The sequence below is a fragment of the Megalobrama amblycephala genome, linkage group LG2 (assembly GCF_018812025.1).
Source record: "Megalobrama amblycephala isolate DHTTF-2021 linkage group LG2, ASM1881202v1, whole genome shotgun sequence".
In the NCBI taxonomy this organism is placed as follows: Eukaryota; Metazoa; Chordata; class Actinopteri; order Cypriniformes; family Xenocyprididae; genus Megalobrama; species Megalobrama amblycephala.
Window position 1 is genome coordinate 41,719,736 of NC_063045.1, and position 24,641 is coordinate 41,744,376.

Below are 24,641 nucleotides of genomic sequence, written 5' to 3' on the forward strand. Positions count from 1 at the left end.
ATCACAACTTTTCGCAACATCACCGTCCCCAGAGGGATTCCCCGTGCGTAAAAGTCTGCGCTCTTTCAGTGGTGCAGAGCTGCATAACGGGCTAAAAAGTAGTGGCAAAATCCATTTCATGAATGTTCTCATTCTCAGGAGTCCCAGGGGCAAAACCAGGATAAAAGAAGTCGTAAGACCCTGCAGCCTGAGGCATGTGCGATATTGCACTTTTGCTCCCTGTCTGAACTGCGGCACACAGTTCATTAGAGAGATAACACGCTCTTGAGAGAGAGACGCGCTCGCATGGAGACTGAGTTCAGCTCCAAGCCTATGAAAATCACACTCTGACTGGGTGTAAAATTGCTGTTGTTCACGTTCAACCTGAACCCAAGAGATGTGATGTGCGTGAGCACACGGCAGGTGTCCTGCAGTACTTTCTCCTACGACACAGCTATGACAAGCCAGTCATCTGTATGTCAGAATCCACAGACCTGGGGAGCTAAGCCCACCTCCGCACACAGACAGTAAGTCTGAGGGCTGAGTAAGAGTCCAAAAGGAAGAACTGTGAATTCGTAACATGTACATGGATAGGCGAAACGAAGAAACTTTCTGTGTGGTGGATAAATGCTTATGTGTAAAAAAGCATCTTTCAGAATGATCGATGTGAAACAATCGTTCTGTTTTACTGAACGAGAGAGAGCGCAGTGGGTTAACATTCTGAAATTGTGTTTCCTCAAATGTTTGTTCAACACTCTTGAGATCCAGAATAGAACGTAGACTGTCCTTCTTTGAAACCAGGAAATTAGGGTGAAAACCCTGCTTGTAATGATGCAGAGGGACTATTTGCCCCACCCCCTTCTCGAGAAGAGATCTCGAAACTGAAGTCTGTACCCCTTCGTAATAGTTTGAATCACCCATTCGGGGGTTGACATAGACAGCCAGACTGTCACATGACTCCTGAGAGTTTCCAAACTCGCCAGAGAATTGCTTAGGGCTGTTAATTCAACCAGATCATTGCCTTCTTGGAAAGCGATATATTAAAACAAAAGCTGTGCTAAGATCCAGAATAATTAAAGCTTATTGATTACCTGAGTCACCAATAAGTAACAAATCTTTGTCAGAGGAACTTTAAAGGGCTGCCATTCGATGTTGAGGCGAGCGGCCGCTCGTTCACAAACCTCAAAGAAGACCAAACGGAACGGTAAAGCAGCGGGAGCGTTCGTCTGAGGCATCACAGATGACAGAATGGCATCCTTGTCTTCCGAGCTGTTGAGAAAGCCAGCATCATCGTCGTCCCCAGAGCCATCCATAAGAAGGAGTTCGACACCGCAAAAGAGGCTGTACCGCGGCAGTACCCCATGTGCGCACCTGCGTAACGTTTTAGAAATATGTAATCATAACAGTACACTGCACAAGTACTTTCCCTTTAGGATCCGTATCGGACAGTATATTGTGAAAACATAAATAGCCTAATAACACAAAGTATTTAATTTATACATTACAAATATACAACAAAACCCTATTTAAGATAGTAGACAGTTAGATAACAGTGCTAGTGGTAAATAATTTACCTGTGACCATGATCATTTGCTTATCTTTTTACTAAAATAACCCTTGAGCTCCATAATATCTTTGTGTTGCCTCACTTTGCAAGCAATCTAGATAGTGCATGCTTTGGTAATTATTTTTCTGTTATGATGTATACTTGTACCAACACCCTTTTCCTAAACGCTCTGATTAATCTTGTGCAAGTTTGCAGTGGGTTAAGTCTGGAGTCTCAATTGCCAGGGGAGAGCCACGTGCCTGCCTGGTGTGTGTTAAGCTGAGCCAGAATCTGCCTGTGCTACACAATAGATTGGCTAATATTGACAGAGCCTGTGGTCAGTGGTACACTGCTACTGCTATTGTTTATCATGCAGCCACTTGCAGTTCCTCTGGTGTGGAAAACAAGATATTGATCACTAATCAAGGGCCTTTCCCAAATAGACAGCAGCCACTGGAGTGGGTTCACCACATTTATTACGTTATATGCATAAAATCTCTCCTGTGCTCATGCCCTGGGGCACAAACATCATTTCAGTAGGTTGTCTTTATTTAAAAAAAGTAGTTTGCAGTTTTGTTTTTCCCTGACTTAGTTTGTGCATTAATTTCGTTTGTAAGAAAAACACAGTTTTGCTAATCACATTGCTAGCAATTTTAGTTCTTCTGTCTCACAGTTTGGTTTAGATTTAAAGTATACACTAATGTTTTACACACACATTCTATCTGCCCATGTGAGCCAGTTTGAGTTGAATATCTCACATCTCCAACTCACCTCAAAGAAAAGAACACAATGTATGTATTCCTCCTGCTGAATCACACCCAGGTGGCTTTTTTGCTGCAGTTTGTGCCTGTGGGTTCTCTAAAGATACAGAAAATATGCTGGCAAGAAAACATATATTTAGATATATCAGCTGAGTTGGATTTTAATCTGGTATCTACTGTTTTTGCAAGTGATAAAGCTTAATTTTGCTTGGGTTGGATGGGGTTACTTGTTTAGATATCAAAAGCTACTTCATTTACTCAAGAGAATAGGCCCACCAGAAAAGCTTAATTGTGGCACACCCATTTTTATTGACAACTTCCATATGCTTGCAAATTCTGGTCTGATTGAGTATGGCAGCCCTGTTCTGGTGCGCTTTTGTTCTATGGCAGTGTCCTTTATATGAATATTTAGTTAATGCCACTAATGTCATGCCTACAACCTGAATAACTTGGACACAGTGAAAGGGAGAGGAGAATCTGGAGAAAACCAGGCTAGTAGTGAGTGCCCCAGGGTTCTATATTGGGTCCTCTATTTACAGTATCTCACAAAAGTGAGTACACCCCTCACATTTCAGTAACTATTTTAGTATATCTTCTCAAGGGACAATACTAGAGAAATGAAACTTGTACATATTTTAGAGTAGTCAATGTGCTGCTAGTATAGCAGTATAGATTCATTGTCCTCTGAAAATAACTCAACATACAGCCATTATTGTCAAAATAGATGGCAACAAAAGTGAGTACACCCTAAGTGATAACAGCTCTACATCTTTTAACCATGCAAAGCCACATGTCATGTTCATCATGTTTTTGTCTGCTTGATAGGACAATACAAATTTGTGTATCTTGTATTAGAGCAGTTCAATTATGGTGCTTTGAGTACAATTCTCTCATACTGACCACTGAATGTTCAACATGGCAAAATGGAACACTCTGAGGATTTGAGAATTAGAATTGTTGCTCTCCACAAAGTTGGCCTAGGCTATAAGAAGATCGGTAACAGCCTGAAACTGAGTTACAGTACAGTGGCCCGTGTCATACAGAGGTTTTCCAAGATGGCTTCCACTTGGAACAGGCCAAAGAAGTTGAATCAAAGTTGTTGAGTCCTCATGCTGTGCGTCAGGTGCAGAAGCTCGCTTCAAAAACAGATGCATGAGTGCTGCCAGCATTGCTTTAGAGGTTGCAGAAGCGGAAGGTCAGCTTGTCAGTGCTCAGACCATACGCCGCACATTGCAACAAGTCGGTTTGCATGGCTGTCATCACAGAAAGAAGCCTCTTCTGAAGCTGGCTCAAAAGAAAGCCTCCAAAAAGTTTGCTGAAGACAACCTGTCCAAGAGCATGAATTACTGGAACCATGTCCTGTGGTCTGATGAGACTAAGATAAACTTGTTTGACTCAGATGGTGTCCAGCATGTGTGGCGATGCCCTGGTGAGAAGTACCAAGAAAATTGTGTCTTGCCTACAGTCAAGCATGGTGGTGGTAGCATCATAGTCTGAGGCTGCATGATTGCTGCTGGGACTGGGGAACTGTACTTCATTGAGGGAAACATGGATTCCAACATGTACTGTGACATTCTGAAGCAGAACACTATGCCATCCCTTCAGAAACTGGGCTGAACGGCATGATAATGACCCCAAACACACTGCCAAGATGACAACTGCCTTGCTGAGGAAGCTGAAGGTGAAGGTGATGGAGTGGCCAAGTATGTCTCCAGACCTGAACCCTATTGAGCACCTGTGGGGCATCCTCAAGCAGAAGGTGGAGAAGTGCCATGTGTCTAACATCCAGCAGCTCCGTGATGTCATTATGGAGGAAGGAAAGAGGATCCCAGCAACAACCTGTGCAGCTCTGGTGAATTCCATGCACAGGAGGATTAAGGCAGTGCTAGATAACAATGGTGCTCACACAAAATATTGACACTTTGGTCACAGTTTTGACATGTTCACTTAGGGTGTACTCACATTTGTTGCCAGTTATTTAGACAATAATGGCTGTATGTTGAGTTATTTTTAGAGGACAGTAATTCTATACTACTATACAAGCAGCACATTGACTACCCTAAAGTATATACAATTTCCATTTCTATAGTATTGTCACTTGAGAAGATATACCAAAATGGTTGCTGAAATATGAGGGGTGTACTCACTTTTGTGAGATACTGTATGTGCCCTACCTCCCTTTCATCACAATAGCTATTGTAAATAAATGCCATTTGTGCCTTTCAAAAACCCAAGAGAGTCAGCAATTTCACTAAAATAGTACAGAAGTATGACAATGGAAAGTAAATTAGCCACATAAGAGCTTACAGTATCCATTATATTATTTAATATTATTTAAGATTTCTGTAAGTTCCTGTTCCACCACCCTATACATTGATTCACCAAGGTCTAAAAAATTAACCCTTTTAGGGTTCATTTCCCACATTACATAAACAGGTAGTTCCAATTTTAGTCTCCGACATTTGTAATCTGGACAAAAAATGTTTGTTGGCAGGCTGTGTCGGCAGCTATTTCAGGACAGGTGTGTGAGGAACTCGCCGCAGTGCTATCCTGCTTTAATGGTAGACTTAAATTAACTGCCATTCTGTGACCCTTTAAACCAATAAACCTTCATATCTATTCTGTATATAATAGATGACCAGCGTAGAACTGCAGGGTTATATGATAATGCCTCCTAAACCTCCTCAAAATGGTTAATACATCTAGTAGGCTTGGCGGCTCTTCCTGTTTACACCTTAACAGAGGTTTCTGTTTGCTTTGAGACATAAAAACAGAAAGATGTCACAAATGAGGAAACATGGAATAGTCTCTTCTGGCTTGTCCAAGAAGTGGACAAGCAAAACCAATGGTGCTGTGAAAGGCACAATATGTAAGATTTTTGGATTAAAATATCCAAAAAACACTTGAACAGTGTTATATATTTTGTTGACTTGTGTACTTACATTATCCCAGATGTTTCCAAGAATGTTTAAATCCACAGAAATAAGCAATTTTAACCAAGACACAAACCATGTTCGTATGTCACCTATCAATGCATAAATTTTGTCTCATGGACAAAGCAGGATTGCAAAATCATCTGCATGCAACAAACTCTCCTTTCTCCAGTGCTGACACTGACCTAAGTTTGACACAAAAACAATATCTGCTGACCTAGATTGAGAAATTCTTCAGGTGACGACTACAGAAGTGACATTTACAGCACCCTTTGAAGGGCACTCTATAAAGCTGAACCCTTTCAGCAAATGTTGTCATCCCCTGACAACTGGCTGTGCCCTACTTTTCAAAAAACATTCCAATAATCATGTATCAATCTCTGATTCCCTCTGGGCACCCAGTTTCTATAGGATTTAGCTCAATTGAGATGTTTTCTTCCTACACATTTTCCTCTATGATCAATTTTTCTGCACAATGGTCCATCAGTAAAATGTCACATGAAATTATGCGCTTCCACCTGTCACTATTAAACTCATTCTAACCCCAATCAATGTCAACACTGAGAAATCATGATTTTTTTGTTTTTTATTTCTGTTGCTAATTGTTGGTTGTGGCTTTTTTTTTTTTTTTTTTTTTCTCAAAAGTTTGCTAGTGTTCAAGCATAATATCCATCCAGCAGCTTGGAAATTGAAATTCAAGAGCAAATTGGATTCAAGTGTATTATGTTATTTCCAATTAGGGACAGATTAAAGATTAAAGCCAGGGCTTTGAAAAGCACAGAGAGCATCAGAGGTTTTCGGTCTCTCACATCAAAGATGTTTGGCCATGTTCAGGCGTTCAAAGGATCGTAACACTATCGTCATCAGGTTGGTGGTCCTCTTTAAGAGGGTCTTTCATGCCACAGGAATGGAGCGATGATAGCTTGAGGTTTGATTCTGTCTTTGATCAGATGAAAACAACAATCAGATTATAAAGTGCATGATGTTTTATGAAAACATTACATCACATGCCTTTTCATGGATTATTCGCTTTATTTATTTATTATTCGGATTATTATTATTCGCTGTGTGGTATTTCTTTTGTAAATGACCATATTCATAATTTTGGTGGACCAAAAAATGTGTGAAAAATCCCACAGAAATTAAAGGATGGACTCCAGCTGTCAGGGTTATGTTTAGTTCTGTTAGTTTTGTTCTGTTCCTATTTGCCTGAGTTCCCTGTCATTGTTAGTTTCCATTGTTGTTAATGAGTTACACACCTGATCCCTGTTCTGGAAACGGTTACACACCTGATCCCTTGCGTATAAGCCTTCAGTTCATTGAGTTATTTGTTCTGTGTCGTTTATGTTTATCTGGTTGTGTTATTGTAAAATAAAGTGTTTATGTTGGATTCTCCTACTCATCATGCACTCAATACAGCCACCACCTGACACCATCCATATCTAGAAAACAAAATATCAGGGATTTAGGAATGGTCTTTTTAGTAAGGAGATAAATTGAGCTATATGCAAGTTTAATTTGCCATATGGGGGTATTTTTGATCCATTATTCTAAATAAATAGAGATTCACACACACAAAAAAAATCAAATGCACAAATAAAGAGAATGAGATCCACAAAAAAATATGTTAGGAGTTTCACAGAAATGAATTAAATTCACCCAAAAAATAAAAAAAAATAAAATGAGAAAAAGCACAACTCTAACCTGGCATTCATTTGTGAATCACTTTCTGTGCATTTGTGAATTGCAGCACACATTTGTGGATCTCTTCCTTTGCATTTATGGATTTTGAAACTGCAGACAAATACACAAATAGGTCGACTCCACCCACCAGCTACTCAAACCAATCAGATAACAGCCACATTGAGCTGACCAATTGCAGCACGTTCTTGTTACAACCAATCACATTTTGCTTTCAATCAGGGCGGGAACAGCTTTGCACCCCTGAAAGGAGTTCTGTAGGGCACTTTGTTCGAATTTAGCTTAAGTGCTAAAAAACACCCCATTTTCAAAAAAGATTTTTGGAGTATAATGTTTCTTTAAATTGCTATCAGGATCAATGAATCAGTATAAAGGTCTATGCATGAATTATGATCATTCACAGATCCCGTGCTATAACACCTTCACCTAACATGAGTGGCGCGATGCAGAAAATAGAAGGCATTACAATCATTATATACAAACGGTTCACATTATTATGGTCCATGTAAATGCAGCTAGTGATACTGTCTACAACCGGCGCAGAACGGTATGTCACCGGCAGTAAATGGACCCATCCTACTCCCAAAGTACAGTATTCCACGCTTGCATAATACCATGTATAATATCAAATATGAGCCTGAATGACCATCAATGATGTACGAGCCTCGGCATCACTGCGGCGTGTACTATGGATTTTATGAGTGGGTAATGCAAATAAAAACGTTGCAATGCTTAAAAAATACATTTTTGTATTTATTTAGGATGCAGTAAATAATTTTTGCAATCAAAAACTATTAAGTGTAACGACTCGGTCCATAGATGATCCATTTGCAGTTTATTCAGAAACAGGGGCAGTACAGGAATCATAAACCAGAATACAGGCAAAGGGTCGTGGCAGGCGGCAGACAGGGTAAACGGGGACAGGCAGAGGTTCGAGGCAGGCGGCAGACAGGGATAAACGATAACAGGCAGTTCAATAGGCAGGCAGCAAGAATCACAGTCCAGAATAACAGTCCAATCGGTAACAGGCAGACAATCAGTATTAAACACTCAGAAATGATAACCGTGGCTGATCAAGACATCGCAATGAACTTCTTCTTCTTCTTCTTCTTCTTCCCTTTTTTGGCAGATCGCACCAATTTTGTGCATTACCGCCACCTACTGTGTACTCGATCCAGAGGCTCTAACCACTACCCCAATTCCCCAAAACTCTATACTAAAGCCAGCGCTGCGTGTTCAGCTCCTCCGGCTAAAAAAAATAAATAAATAAATAAATAAATAAATAAATATTATTCATATCCTATTAATTAAATCTGTGTTCTCCAAATATTTCATTAACGCTGCTCTGTTATTACTTTTCTGTTCTGGGTTTAACAGATATCTCAAATGTATTTCCATATCCTCTTTCCTCTGAACCTCTTCTAATAACTTTCCTCTATCATCTTTATACTTTTCACAATACATGATAACATGTTCTACCGTTTCATTTTCTCCACACTTTCCTGTTGGATGCTTGGACATTAATTTCATTGTTTTATTAAGTCCTGTATGTCCTATTCTCAGTCTGGATAAAATATTTTCCTCTCTTCTACTTCCACCTGAGTACCTACTTTTCCCCACTTTTGGTTGTATTTCATACATATGTCTACCTTTATTTCCTGTTTCCCACATTTGTTGCCATCTTTGAATTATTTGTTTTTTAACTATAGTTTTAATTTCATATCTACTGTATGGTATTTCCATTTCTATTCTAGTGTTCTTTAAAGCTTGCTTTGCCAATTTGTCTGCTGCTTCGTTCCCTTTCACCCCCACGTGAGCAGGAACCCACATGAATATTATACTCACCCTTTTCTGCTGTAATGTATATAATTCTTGCAGGATTTCCACTAATAAATTCTGTCTAGTGTCTGACTGTTGTGCTTCAATGCACATGAGAGCAGAACTGGAGTCTGAACAAACCAACAAATTCTTTAATCCTGCCTCATTTATCCATCTTAATGCCATCATTATTGCTATTAATTCGCCTGAAAAAAACTGATAACTTATTTGAGATCCTTACCTTTCTAGATATTTGCATTTTTGGAATGACAAATGCTATCCCAACTTGTTCATTATCTGGATTTTTTGATGCGTCTGTATATACTTGTGTTTTATGCCCATACTTTAACCACAGGTATTCCCTTACCTGGATTTCCTCGAACTCACTCTGCCCTTCTTTTTCCCTCTGTTCCAGCATTCTTAAATCAACTAAAGGCTGTGGCAAAATCCACAAAGGGACTGCTGGTAACGCCACTCTTGGAGTAATATTTAACTCTTTAATATCCAATTCCTTTACTAAATTTCCAACTGTCCATCCAAAACTATTACACTCCTTTTTCGCATACTCCCAGCACTGCTCTAATACCCTTAAAGTGGGATGTGACTTGTCTTGCCCCCTAAGATTTGCCCAATATACTGCAGCTAATTGCTGTCTTCTCAATTTGAGAGGCATGTCGCCTACTTCTACTTGTAATGCTGATACTGGCGATGATTGATATGCCCCGCAACAAATCTTTAAAGCCTTTGCTTGAATTCGCTCTAATTTATCTAGATGAGTTTTTGCTGCTGATCCATATACTATGCTTCCATAGTCCATTACTGATCTAATTAATGTTATGTAAATAGTTTTCAGTGCCAGCCTGTCTGCCCCCCAGCCTTGCCCAGCCACACATCTCATTATATTCAACACTCTTTTACATTTCTCTTCCATTTTCTCAATATGTCCTTTCCATGTAAGTCTGCTGTCTAACCATATTCCAAGAAATCTTATTTTGGATACCCGATCTAGATTGTGATTGTATAGATTTAATTTGATTTCATCATCTATTCTTTTATTAGTGAAAAATACTACCTGAGTCTTTTCCACTGAATCGCAATGAACTGTAGTGAGAGTGCGTGTAAGTAGTGTGTGGTAATGAGGTGATTGGCGGCAGGTGCAGGCGTGATCAGTCCCAGGTATGTGGGTGCATGGGAAATGTAGTCCGAATGAAACTAATACTCCGGTGAGGGCTCCCTCTGGCGACCCGAGAGATCTGGTGCAGAGGACCCAATCGTAACATTAAGTCTGATTCATTTGAAATATTATTTGTGTGATCAAGTGTTTGACTGCTGGACATTTTACTTTTAAATTAAATTCATAATCTATTTGGAATTCAACAACCTGTCACATTTAAAAAGAACTCAGGTACACTGAAAAAAATGTACTTATTGTTTCTTTTGCAAGTTTTTGCATGCATATTTTTAGGTAAATTTCACATATGGAATTAAGTAAACTCTACTTAACTAAGTAAAGTAAAATTAACAAAGAAAATAAGTTATTTTAACTTATAAGTAGGCTAAAAGGTTGAGTAATTTCTACCTAGTTGAAGTTTCCTTTGCAATATATTTTACTCAAAACAATATAACACTGAATTAAACCACGATTTTAAAGTGTATGCTTTACTTAGAAATATCTAAGTAAATAATACAATAGATATTGTGTAGACACCATATCTACATATTAGAAGTAATGCAGCATCTGAACACAGAGACCTCAATAATTGGTACACAATACACAATGACAGTAACATTCGATGGATTGTTTTTGAGTATGAATTTGCCATTTTGAGTAGAAAATTAACTCCAAATGTCACAAAATGGCAAAAAAGTTACTAAACCTAACCACAAAAGCAATGATAAAGCAGTGTAAATACAGCTGGAAAAAACAGTGAAAAATCAACCTCATTAATTATTCAAGGCCCAGTGCATGATGGGAACACCGAAAACAGAAAAGTTGAGTAGTTTTACTTAATTTTATAATGTTGATATTTACGCTTTAATTTCTACAAGCTTGAATTGAGTACTAATATTGAATTTACATGTAGAAATTACGTTTGTTTTTTTCTACTTCACTATAAAATCATTTTTATCAGTGTAGGCTATATCTTCTCTACAAACAATGGTAACATTAAAACGTAATGTTAAACATGAATTAAAATGTTTAAAATATTACTTATAGGCCTAATGTTTAATAGCTGGTTTGCTGCTCATATCCGCCATTAAAATGTTTGAGTGTTGGCTGTTGCATGACGACAGTTTCATCTATTTCACAAACTCACATGTTTATCAAAAGGTGGAATTCAGTTAGTTAATAGCTGGCGCTTTCTGATCTATCTTGATTAACATGATGCTTCCATAAAGTGTCTGTATCCATAGCGTTGTCCCCATAACAGAGAGCACTGTTTCAAATGGCGCATAAAATATAATAGTTTGGCTTGGCTTGACCCACAGTCTAATGGTCCAAATCTACATATTAAACATCTTTTTAGTGTACCAATGTTTAAGAACCCTATACTTCCTAATCTAAGCCAATGCAGGACAAGACCGCCCACGATTGTAAAGCAAAAAGTGATTGGTTGTAGCGAGAACGTGCCGCGATTAGTCAGCGGCTTGAATAGACGGTGGGTGGAGCTGACCTGTGGATTTGTTTGCAGTCTTGACTAGAACTGTTTCAGAATCCACAAATGCATGAGGTGATTCACAAATGCGCAGAAATTGATTCACAAATGTACAGGTGGTGATTCATAAATGAATGCCAGGCAGAATTGTGCTTGTGACATAAAAACATATTTGTGAATGTAATTCATTTTTGTGAAATTCCTGACATATATTTGTGAATCTCTTTAAATTTATTTGTGGATCATAATCTATTTATCTGGAATATTGGAATGATTCTATCTCCATACTGCCAGGTTTGCTGAGAGACCCTGCTCACCAAAAGTGTGTGTCATTACCCCACACATTTAAATAAACAGCTTGAGATTTTTCCTTTTACTGTCATCCCCGTCATCAGCTATGCTGGAAAACACAGTGGAAATGGAGCATGATTGTTTAGTTTATCAGATGAAGCAAAATAAGTGTGATGATGGCTGGATGATGACTGTGTGCTGTGATGTTGTGTGACTGTGACTGCTGTTAACATGGTAAACTCAAGACATTCATGGAGTCAGTAAAACACCTGGAGGAACTTAAGAAACATTCATATGGACAGGAACCACTTGAAAGACTGTAAAGATTAAAAGATTGAAGTTTTCTCTTGAAGTCTTACCACATGATATTTTCTCTATAATGTTTTTTTATAAAGTGTACTATACCTCTGATCAATCTACTAGAAGTTTACTTGTAAGTGTACTATAATTCTGATCAATCTACTAGTAGTTTACTTGTAAGTGTACTATACTTCTGATCAATCTACTAGTAATATCCTTGTAAATGTACTATACTAGATGAAATTGGCCCTCTTTGTAGTTTCTAAAAGTATACTTTTATGTAGTTTTTCTTTTGCATTTCAAATACTGTGAACTATTCTACAAGTGAATGTATAGGTATACACTGAAACAAATTGGTGAAGGATTTACTTTGAAATATTTTACTGTGAAATTGCTATACATTTCACAAATTAATTACAAAGAAATGGAAGTAGAAAGACTGAAATAGTATTTTCTTGTAAAACAATAACAATTTGTTTCACATACAACTTCGAAAAATCATTTTTATGGTGTACTGTTAATTTACTTTATATTTCTGGACAGTTTTTAGATTAAGAAAGTACACTTTATTAAACCATTAACTTTACAATATTTTTATTTTATTATTCGGTGCAAAGATGACTGAGAGATTACTGCTGACCATCTTATTCTCAGTGCATCGCTGAGAGACGGTTTTCAGGAAACTGAAGAAGTAATGCAGCTTGTTTACAATATTTTAAGTAGACTTGAAGTTAACTTCTCTGTTAACTACCAGTGGATTATGCCAAAGATTTATGTATTGAGACTGGCACCTTTTTGCTTTATTTAGGTGTCGTGGTGAGATTTAAAATAATTAATCTGGTAATAGCTTATATGAATCAAGTCTGTTAAATACTCTCACATCTCGGAAGAATTGCCATAAAATTGCTGATTCTGTGTGGGTTAATAGAACTGTGTACAAAAAAGATCAGATTGTTACCACATCAACAATTATAAACAGATGATTGTTTCTGCAAGAAATGTGATATGTGATCCCTGCACAAACTCAGTGTTGTACACAGAATTTTAAAGACTGTCAGAAGGATGATGGCAAATGCTGTGTTTGGATTTTTTTTCATTTTTTTTTTCATGATGGTCAGCCATTTCCTTTCTGAAACATTAAATAAGACTCATTTCAGGAAGTTAAAGTATTAACATATTAAACCCTCAGCCTGTTTTTTTTTTCTGTCTTTCTTTCTTTCTTTAATTAGGTCTGCAAAAACTAGGTCACTTCATTTATGACTGACAACTTCATAAATGACAGCTGTCGTAGCCACAGAATTCAGCTTTTGTTCTCGAGCATGTTCAGTCTACTTGGCATGTGCATAAATTGTTGTGGACTCATGAATTGCACATGTCCAGAGGTCAGAAGGAGGGGTCATCCACCACCATTTAGGTGCTGTTTGGGCTTATTTGAGTGGCACCTTGTTGAGTGAATGTTAAAGGCTTCTGTTTGTTTACCGTCAGTGCCTTGGCTGCGGTTCAGCTGAGCGGTTGCTGCACTTCCACATGACTGATAGCTGCACAATTGCAGGAACCTCGCACACAGGGCTGAACAAAACCTGTGAATTTGGGCCTGATTTCCCCCAAATATAATCATACTAAAAATTAAAAAAACAGATATGTATATTCATGTACAAAGACCCAATTTATTAATAATTATAAATATACATAAAATATTATTTGGTAAATATTTAGCTTTCATTACATATTTTTTCTCACTACTGTACTGTTCTTTTAGATGTATTAATTTAAATACATAAATAATTTAAATAAATTTTATTTTTTTTTCTATTTATTTATTTATTTTGATCAAATTTATTGTTTATTTAATTTAATCTTATTTTTAATTATTTGGAAAATATTTAGTTTCTATTACATTACTTTTTTCCTACTCCCTGGCTTCTTTGCTGTTAGATTTTCTTATTTATTTATTAACGTATTTACATTTTTATTACTTATTTGAATAAAAAAATATTTGTTTATTTAGTTTAATCGGTTTTAACAACTTTTCCCCACACCCCAGTTTGAAATTTAAAAATTAAGGCTACGTCCACACGAAGCCGGAGCTTACCCTAAACCGATATTTTTTTTTCCTCGTCTCAAAAAATATCTGCGTCCACACGAAACCACTGAAACGACTCAAAACGATGTAGTATACATGCCAGACCATTATGTGGCGCTGTAATTCTGCCGCAGAAATGCACTTAAAGCAGCGAAGAAGACTTGGAGCATGCGCATAAACCTTGCGCGCTGAATACAAACTTTAGCAAAGCTTAGAAATAACACTTTATTTTGGTTCAGTAGCTTCTGCAGCATGAACGCAAGCATGTAGAGTCTGCTATTGCTGTTGTTGGTGCTGTTTTGTGGTGTTAGCGCGTCTGACTAGGGGTCGACACGTGGGGTGATGACATCATCGTTTCAGAAAATATACGGATTGCCCCGTCCACATGACAACGCCAAGCCGGCGTTTTCAAATTTTTCCACTCTGGGACCCGGTTTCACCTTTCGAAAACGCCGGATCCGTGTGGACGAAACGCCTATCCGATAAAAAATTTGTGCGGTTTCACTGAAACGCGTCTCCGTGTGGACGGGGCCTAAAGTATGAGAATCCCCCAGGCCACTGACCTCATGTTCAGCATTCAAAAATATAGCAGCCAATGAAAAAATGATAATATTTGTGTGCAGCATTATGACTGGTCTTTATCAAAGTTAAAGATCTGCGTTTATTAATTATCTAGTTTATATTATATTAGAAAAGTCTCACTCAGCTCAACTCACTCAAATACCTGCTGGCTGCCTATATGTTTAGATTTATTTCATTGTTAGGCTACCTAATATTACATAGTTATCTAATACCTAATATTGTTTGCAGTTAACGTTAATGGAGAAAAAGATGAATTCCCAGTCGTTTATTAAGCTCATTGGGCAGTAGTTTATCAGCTCCCTGCATGAGTCGGATGCGGTTTGAGTGAAATCGTTCTCTCCGTGCGCGTTCATGCTGCGCGCCTAGCTGGAGTGGAACATTACCTGCGCGCACCCGCGTGCTCTCAACTCTCAACTCAAGCGTTCGCAGCTAACAGACGTGCGTTCGAGAATGCCGCTGTAGTCCGCAAAGCTGGCAGGCGTCGCGTGCGACATTCCCCTCGTTATTCCCTCCGCCACAGACCACAGCGTCAGCATGGTGGCGAAGGATTACCCGATATACTTGCTGATCAAACGAGCCAACTGCAGCCTGGACGAGCCGAGCAGCCGCGGCTGTAACTCTGGGAGAGAGCTGGAGGTGAGATTCGCCCAGCTATTAAACTGCACTATGAGGATAGAGTTATTAAACGCAATAAAAACAGTACATGACTCAAGTGGATAAGTATTATTATTGCTGCTGTTATTATTATTATTATTATAAATATAAATTCAATAATAATAAAGTAATAAGTATCTACTTATTTGTAACTCTAATAATAATATTATTGAGCAAGCATTTTTTGTTCAGCGTGAATAATAAAACTTGACCAATAGTTTGCTACTGTTTGCATTGTTGTGGATATTTAAAAGGTGTATTTGTTTACATGTTCTTCTTTAAGAACATTATGTGAATTGTTTTGATTATTACTGTTTAGTCACCAATTGGCTTGTGTTTTATTGTTAACAAACTGACCATGTGTGTGATGCAGCTAACAAAATGTTTTTCTAACTTTCCAATTAAGTTATGAAATGTTATTTATCTCTAAATGTTCTCTGCACATCCTTCAAAACATCCAGTATTAAAATGTTGTAAAAAAAACTTTTGAGACCGTTTGAGAAAAACTTCGGTAAAGTTGGTTTTATATTCGCACATTCGGACTTCTGATAAATTCCGACTTTCCAATAAATGTGCAATAAATTAATGTTTGCGAATTTTAAGCAGCGACATTGGCAACCAACGATTGTCAACTTACAACATTTTTCACAGTCGATCAAAATAAGCAAGTATTGTTTTAATGGCATATTTACTTGTGAATGTCCACTGAATGTCCAATGTAGTGTGATTAACAAGGCTATTGAATACGAATGTGCGGATATAAAACCAACTTTACCCAAGTTTGAGAAAACATTAAGGGGACTGTCCATTTTATCATTTTGCAAACATCATGGTAACATTACTGTGATCTCTGAACATTCTGAAACAAGTAGTATCATTTAAAAAGTTAGACTAACATATAATTAAAATGTTTCAGAAAAAACCATGAATGATGTAATACTGTATAAATAATGTTTTTTTGTGCTAACGTTTTGTTAAATTTCAATTTAACATTTAAGAAGATTTGTTCATGTTGTTGAGATGAGAACCTTGCCAAAGTTCTAAGAACGTTCTGTGTTAGTGGGTTTGTCCATGCTTGCCTAAAATCCTGAAATCGCTGTTCTTGATGATCAGTTTGATTTGGTTGTAGTCTTGATCAAAGTACCTTGAAATACTAGACTGATATTTGAATTTGTAACTTCATTCTCAGAGAAGCAAATGTCAGATTGAGTTGAGTTTCATCCCAGGGCTCAGTATGGTGGAATGTATGACAGCTGTCAGTCTGTGGTGTTTGGCTTCTTCTGATGTGGTTTCTGCATCTGTAGGTCAGTGCTGGGTTTTATAATTTTTTTTTGCTGTGTTGTGTGCCCAGAAGCATCAGCAAAGTGCAATCGTAATGTCATTTAGAAATCACAATATGTGTGCTGTATGCTGATATATTTTTATCCTTCCCTCCGGTTGTTTGTAGTTTGATTTTGAGTTATAGTAACTTTGATTATAGTGTGAAGTCGGCTAAACATCTATAGTGACCCAAAGAACTGATAGAGAGTCTGGTTTTGATAAGAATGACTGGACAAAAAGCCTTGGCTTATGGTCATTGATGACAATGAAAGTACATATCTGTTGCCCTGCTGACTGCTCATACATACAGTGCAATGTGCTGTCTTTTTTATTAATGGATCGCTCAGTTTGTGTGATTTACTTTTTGTAATAAATCTTTTGACTGGTTGGTGAATCAGACTGAATTGCAGTCTTAAGTCTGAATCATAGACTGAATCAGTCAAACAACTCATTCAACTCAGTGAATCAGTGCAGAAACAAAGTGCTATATAGAAAACATTGGGAAATGTTTGCATATTAAATATATATTGCAATGGCTCTTTTATCCTGATCAGTGTCTATACAGGAATGTCAGCTCTGGATCACACAATGGACTGCACTGAGTTTGACGAACAGGCAAATGATGCTTTAAAATCATCTGCTTAGAAGCTTAATGTCAGAGATGAAGGGTGCACACACAATATGGTTTTGTGTGTTTGTCTGACTTGGGGAACTTGAGCTGTATGTTAACATTTGCATTCATCACAATGGCAGTTGCTCAGCTCACCCTGGAAACAGGCCTGGATGCTGCCGTTTTGGCTTTGTGGGTGCTCTATAATCATTTTATAGATATAAGCATTTAAAATTCACAGGAAATGCATCAACACAGGGGAAAAAACAGCATAGAATAATGAATGGATGAGTAGGGTGACCAGTCCCACTTTCATGAGGTGTAAATATGCCAAAGTTTCAGCTGTGAATAGGATGATTGACTGCAGAAAAGGAAAGCTGTTTTACTGATACATCCATGATGTGAAATTGCGAGGTAGTTTTTTTTTTTTTTCTTTCAAATTTTATTTTCTGTCACTTTCAGAAATAAATCATATATTATAGATCAAATTCAGTCGGTTAAGACAAGCAGCAAAAACAAACCATAAAGAAAATAATCCATAGAAAAACAGACAATGTCCTGTCAGAAAAGTTTAAAACAGTAAAATGCGATGCGTAATGCAAAATGAGAGTAAAACACCTGTGAAAACTCAACTCAATACAGAAAATTATATTAAATTATATTAACACGGAACTTTGAGCCCTATTTTTATGAACTTTTCTTTGAGAATTATATTTTACTTTTAAAGTCATTAGTATTGTTATGAATGCTTCATGTTAAACCTCTTCAGAATTACAAACTTATTTGTACTTTTAAAAAATTCCCAGAGCAGGACATCTCTCAGGACATATATAGCAGCTGCTGATTCTCCTATGATACGTGTGAAAATATATTTTTTCCTTGACTTTTGGGATACCCAGGGAATAATTGCAGTTTTGGTGGCTTTCCACCCTGATCAGTGAGAGAAGCACACTTTCTCACAGAAGCGAGTCCCTCTCAGCAGAGCACATCAAAAGACATGTCTAACCATCACTCCTCATGCTTTCATCTTAATTACAGTAGTTGTAGTTCAGACCTCTCCTCTGAACACATCTGCAGCTTTACTTTGATTGCAGCATAGACACTTTGACCTGATTCTGGACATCCCATTCTATAATGGACTTATCTGAACTTCTGCTGGTATCCATGAGAACTGCTTTTAGTTTTTATGGATGCAGTAATATTTGTTCCTCATGTCATTTGCTTTGTTCGAAAAACCTAGTGCGCTGCCTTCATAGAAAGTGTTATACGGCGTCATGGGCGCACTCTAGACAGACAGCAAAGGAAAGCAAGGTATGCTGCCTTCTAAGATTTGTCATTTTTGCCAACTTCTAAAGGTGCGGTCACATTACCAAAATTTTACAAGGAATAAAGGTCCATTGTCAGTAGTGAAATGATGTATGAAGTAATTTTCACCACAAGCAGTTTTTGTTTTTGTTTTTTTGTTTTTTACGTAACCAACTTGAACTCAATGTAAAATTCTATTCAAGTTTATTTGTATAGCACTTCATTTTAGGAAGTATTCAGTTATGGTGAACTTATTTTAACCAAGTACAACCTGTTGCTGGATCAGCACCTTTGTTGATCCATGGAACAACATTCTATTCAACCTATCAGATTTGAGGTAATTTCCATATGATAGTAATAAAAAGGTATAAGATTATCAAGTTATGTGGATAGTTAACATCATTGTTCAGTTAAGCAGACATAGCAAACAATAATTACAGCTTGTGACTATAAGGATTACAATGTAAGGATAATATTTAATAGTTTTGTATGTTGATCCAAAGTTGGTATATACTCTGGTATAAGTCTTCACAAAGACTGGACCATCTGCATAGGGAAGTCTTTCTCCTCACATGAAATTCCGGATTGTGTAGATTCCTTTTAAAATGGCTGGATTTTGCCAGGAGGAGTCAATCCCAGAAAGCATCACAATGAGTTCACTGATATGTTTATTTACAGAATGAGTCTAGAGAAATAGGCTTATATTTCATTTAAAGGTGCCCTCGAATGAAAAATTGAATTTATCTTGGCATAGTTAAATAACAAGAGTTCAGTACATGGAAATGACATACAGTGAGTCTCAAACTCCATTGTTTCCTCCTTTTTATATAAATCTCATTTGTTTAAAAGACCTCCGAAGAACAGGCGAATCTCAACATAACACCGACTGTTACGTAACAGTCGGGGTGTACGCCCCCAATATTTGCATATGCCAGCCCACGTTTCCAACATTATAAAAGGCATTAGACAAGGGCAGCCAGTATTAACGTCTGGATCTGTGCACAACCAAATCATCAGACTAGGTAAGCAAGCAAGAACAATAGCGAAAAATGGCAGATGGAGCAATAATAACTGACATGATCCATGATAACATGATATTTTTAGTGATATTTGTAAACTGTCTTTCTAAATGTTTCGTTAGCACGTTGCTAATGTACTGTTAAATGTGGTTAAAGTTACCATCGTTTATTACTGTATTCACGGAGACAAGACTGTCGTTATTTTCATTTTTTAAACACTTGCAGTCTGCATAATTCATAAACACAACTTCATTCTTTATAAATCTCTCCAACAGTGTGTAATGTTAGCTTTAGCCATGGAGCATACTGTCAAACTCATTCAGAATCAAATGTAAACATCCAAATAAATACCATACTTACGCGATTAGACATGCTGCATGACGAACACTTTGTAAAGATCCATTTTGAGGGTTATATTAGCTGTGTAAACTTTAAGGCACTGTTCAAGGCAAGCGCGAGCTCTGTGGGCGTGGACCACGGGATTTAAAGGGGCCGCAGCATAAAATTGGCGCGTTTATAATGATGCCCCAAAATAGGCAGTTAAAAAAATTAATAAAAAAAAATCTATGGGGTATTTTGATCTGAAACTTCACAGACACATTCAGGGGACACCTTAGACTTATATTACATCTTTTAAAAACATAATCTAGGGCACCTTTAATGGCAAAAATAGCTTCCAGGCTAATTCATAAATGGACTATATTACCTATGTTTTAGGATGCTTCCTGACCATATAAAGCAAGGCAGCTCTCTATGGTTTGGGACAGAAATTTAGAGAACAATCACTGGGCTCCACAAACGAAAAGGTTTCTTTGCTTCTATTAAAATTTGTAATGTTGTCATTCCTTTTGGCGCTGGTTTGTTTGGTTCATAGTATAGAACACTTAATTTGATGCATTTTTGAAATGGAGAAAATAACTTCAGCACTAAATTTGGCTGTAAATGTGGGTGATCACTGTTTATTTTTCGGTATTGTACATCTTACATGTTTGTGTTGGTTTTAACAGAACTTATTGAACTTATTTTAACAGAACTTCTTTCTGTTTGCTGACTCACACAGGTTAACCACTCAACCAAGTGCGGCTTGGTGTTTTGTGTTATGTAAGCTTTATTTTGGGAAATCTGTTGGTTTGCTGGCCAACAGTGAGATAGGAAATTAGAAGAAGTCAAATGTCAAGATTTAACAAAGAAACACTGCATACTACAATCATTACTGACAAGCAGTAATATGAACAGTTTGTTAGTTTAAAAGGTTTCCTGCTACAGCATAGAATATACAACTTACTAGGGAAAAATTCATGCACCACCGTATAATCACCTAATGAAGCATGACACATGGACATTGATCCTGTACAAATCCAGGCCACACATCTGGGAGGCACGATGAGATCTGCATAAGCAAATATTGAACAATCGCATACTTGTGTTTATTTATACATATACTGTATTTGGTGCATAGAAAGCATGAAATATTATAGTGCAGGGATGCGCCAATACCCATATCTACATGCATCTGGTCAAATAAGGAATTGAAACAATACTTTACATCAAAAATATTTAGTATATTTAGTATTCTAAAAAAAAAAAAAACTATAGTTTAAACTGGTTAATGACAGGCGTATCAGCCAGGCCAAATAATAGGCAACATGTTGCTATTTTGAGATTACGATCACTGTTCACTGGTGTATCATGTGTGGTAGATCTCCCCTACGCACCGGACTTAAGTTAACTTGGGGCGTCTCCTAATCTACACTTACAAAAAACCCTATTAAGCCCAAAATGCATGTGATGTGAATTTCGTCATCAGAAGAGTATGTGCGTACTGTACGCACAGCCGGATTTTTGTAACTGCGCGTACTTGTGAGACATACAGTAAATAAGTGTGTGTATGGCTTTAGTTAACAACAGCTTAGGGACAAAATTGTCTCCAGACTTTAGATAGTTCTGACAGAACCTTTCTTTGGGGACATCTGAGGACATCTTCAATTCAGCAAAAAAAAAAAAAAAGCTAATTAATAAATAAAATGTATGTTTTCTTAAAAAAAAGTGCATGCGTGCGCGTTCTCCAGACTCTGATATGACTGTCCTACATAGATATAAGGCACAGTGCTGATTGTGATGGATTGTCAATGAACACACACTGAAAGCTTTAAAATGATAACAGTTTGACTGTCTTCATGTTTTGCTTGTTCTACATCATTTCAGTCCTGAATCTTGATAGTTTGTGTCATGAGAGTTGAGATTATAAGGAATAAACATTAGGCTAAAACCACCAGTTGTTTTCTTTTTGTGCATGCAGAACATTTCATGGTTGAGTCTTTTTTTAACAGGGACAGGAAAGCGTGAGAGAGTGCAATGGTTTGAAATTCCCCTCAGTTTTGGGTTGATTATCTCTAGTGAGAGTTCTGATAGGAAGCTACAATTTTCACAGATATAATTGCATTTTGAAAATACAAATGCATTTTACAGTATATGTTTTTTACAGGTTTAAAACAGTGATTCTCGACCAGGACTTGTGGACCATTATAGGGGGCCTCTGCAATCTGACCTAATAAGTCTTAAATTATTTAAATTACTCCGTTTAGGCTGATATTTGAAGGCCCTTATTATTTTAAGAATATGTACCTTTTTTGCTTTTATTGTAATAAAAATAAATAAAATACTGCATATGATGTCAGTTTAATGTTGTACATCTTTATTTTTTAACCCTAACCCTCTGTCAATATCTGTTTTAGGGTTCTCTTGTTTATAGTGGGTGTCTAGATCTTATAGAGTAAACTGTGAATATTTAACCTGTGAATATTCAACCTCCTATGCTACATCGCCATTATGGATGGATGCATGGATGCATGGATGATAGATGGATGATAGATGGATGGATGGATGGATGGATAGATTACAGATGGATGGATGGATAGATAGATTACAGGTGGATGGATGGATGGATGGATGGATGGATGGATGGATGGATGGATTATAGACGGATGGATGGATGGATTAAAGATAGATAGCCGGATGGATGGATAGAAATAAATAAGTAAATTTTACAAAATATTTCCTCAAAATCTAAAACATTTGAAAACAGAAAATGTTTATAAATCTGAAATGTAAAGGAGGACCACAAAATCTGGCAGGGTTATAGGCCAATTCTGTTAATCTCGAAATGGTGAAATATCAGCTGATCAGCCTTTGATCACTGCTTTGTAACACAACTACATGTGAAATCATGTTCCTCTAGCTAGAAGCATTTATTTTCACAAACTTGCACAGACAGTTTGTTTCAACCCTAACATGTGTCTTAATGCTGATGTCATAGTGAATCAGAGACATCTACTCCCGGTAAGGCAAAAACTTGCAGAAACCTTTTAATCACAACCTTGACAGCGTATGCCTCACAGTCAGCCAGACTGAAGCCTCATGGCCTCAGGGCAGCAGGTGTGATCACTTCAATAGCTGCAGTTGTGAGGTGTTCATCTGTTATGTGTGTGTGATCTACAGGAGCCCAGCACCAAGCGGGTGAAGCCTCTGTCTCGAGTGACGTCGCTGGCGAGTCTCATCCCTCCAGTTAAAGCTGCTCCACTCAAACGCATCGGACAGACGCTGCAGGTACAGGCCTGAATGCAGTGCTGAATCTACTCCATTAACTCGATGTGCTAGAGTTTTATCCATTCTGCTCTGAAGGCATAATGGTTAATTTAATATTATCTAGGATATGTGCTATTGTATTAAAAATAAATAAAATGCTACATATGATGTCAGTTTAACATTGTACATCTTTATTTTTTGTACATGTTTACTGCAACTTAAAGGTGGCTTGTTAATGCTTATTGTGTTTAAATTGAGTTGTGGTTTCAGATGTTTCAAATGTTTGATGATTGATTCAAGTAAATACTCAAAAAAATTACATGGATTTTCAGAGATTTAGTCGATAATTGTATGATATTTTGCTGAGCGTGTTTTTGTGCTGGTCTTAATGAGTTGAGCCATTAATTTAAATGATTCATTCAAATGAGTGATTGACAATATTGTGTCTAAAGTAACTCAAAATGTTTATTGAACTGTTTTATAAAATCAATGTGACACTTTTACTCATATTGCTTAACTAAATCTAAAGAGTATAAAATAGCAAAAAATGGCCCGGGGTCATTTTAACAGCATTAAAACAGGCTACATCAGGCAGTGAATGCGTTCACACTCAATGTGTGTTTTGTTTGGTTTTTGCAAAGCAAGTGACCTACTGGGTAATGTCAGCTTCCACTACTCTAAAATTATAATCAGGATATTATCGTAGAAAAAATATACACCCCTACAAGAAATAGAACACAAAATATAGCACATCAAAAGGTCTTTTCCAATTTAAACTAGTTATCCCTGGGTCATTCTAAACCCTGGGTTAACAAAATTATCTAGATGGTTATCTAGCTTCACGTTTCATAATATTATTATTTACCCGATGTTAACAATTAATCCTGATTATTCATAATCTGATGTTTCACACTGTACATTCCTAAACCCTGGGTTAACGTTCTTATTTGCATATTTGTTGTGTCCGCATTTACATTAAGGCTACTAGTACTAGTATTGTGCATTCTCATATTATATATTGTCAACTGTTGGATCAAAATTATACAAATTTATACTGACAGGGTTAAAAGCAGGGTTTAGAATGAAGATAACCCAGGGTTAAGCACAAGCCCCAATGTAAAAAGCTCTCATGACTATTAATTGGCATTTAATTTACATTTATGCATTTATATATTAGCAGATGCTTTTATCCAAAGTGACTTACAAAAGAGGAACAAAAACAAAAGCAGAGTAATCGTCAGTATTCAACTATATTCTCAGTTTTTCTTATTCTCCTTCCTCTTCAGCGTTCCATTAGTTTCCGTAGTGACTGCAGACCAGAGATCATGGCACCTCGGCCGTGGGGCCGGCAGATCCCGCCAGCCATCACCAAACGCCGCGACAGCAAGCTGTGGAGCGAGACATTTGATTTAGGCCTGGGTCATATGCTGTCCTCCAAAGAGATCAAGAGACAAGAGGTGACTTCACTACAGTCAAATCCCACACTCAACTCTGACT

At 37.2% G+C, this 24,641-nt stretch overlaps 1 protein-coding gene across 7 annotated transcripts in view; it reads left to right on the forward strand.

The window, feature by feature from the left end:
- arhgef3 (Rho guanine nucleotide exchange factor (GEF) 3) overlaps positions 1–24,641 on the forward strand; it is a 162,871-nt gene that overhangs the window by 127,007 nt on the left and 11,223 nt on the right. For 4 of the 7 annotated variants that reach the window (XM_048176146.1, XM_048176137.1, XM_048176164.1 and 1 more), the window contains 2 exons: positions 23,058–23,165; positions 24,431–24,601. In XM_048176146.1, the coding sequence (XP_048032103.1) occupies positions 23,058–23,165; positions 24,431–24,601 (279 nt within the window). Of the gene's footprint in view, positions 1–9,153; positions 9,204–14,466; positions 15,288–23,057; positions 23,166–24,430; positions 24,602–24,641 lie in introns of those variants that run through there. The other 3 variants (XM_048176121.1, XM_048176130.1, XM_048176155.1) reach the window with 2 other exon arrangements.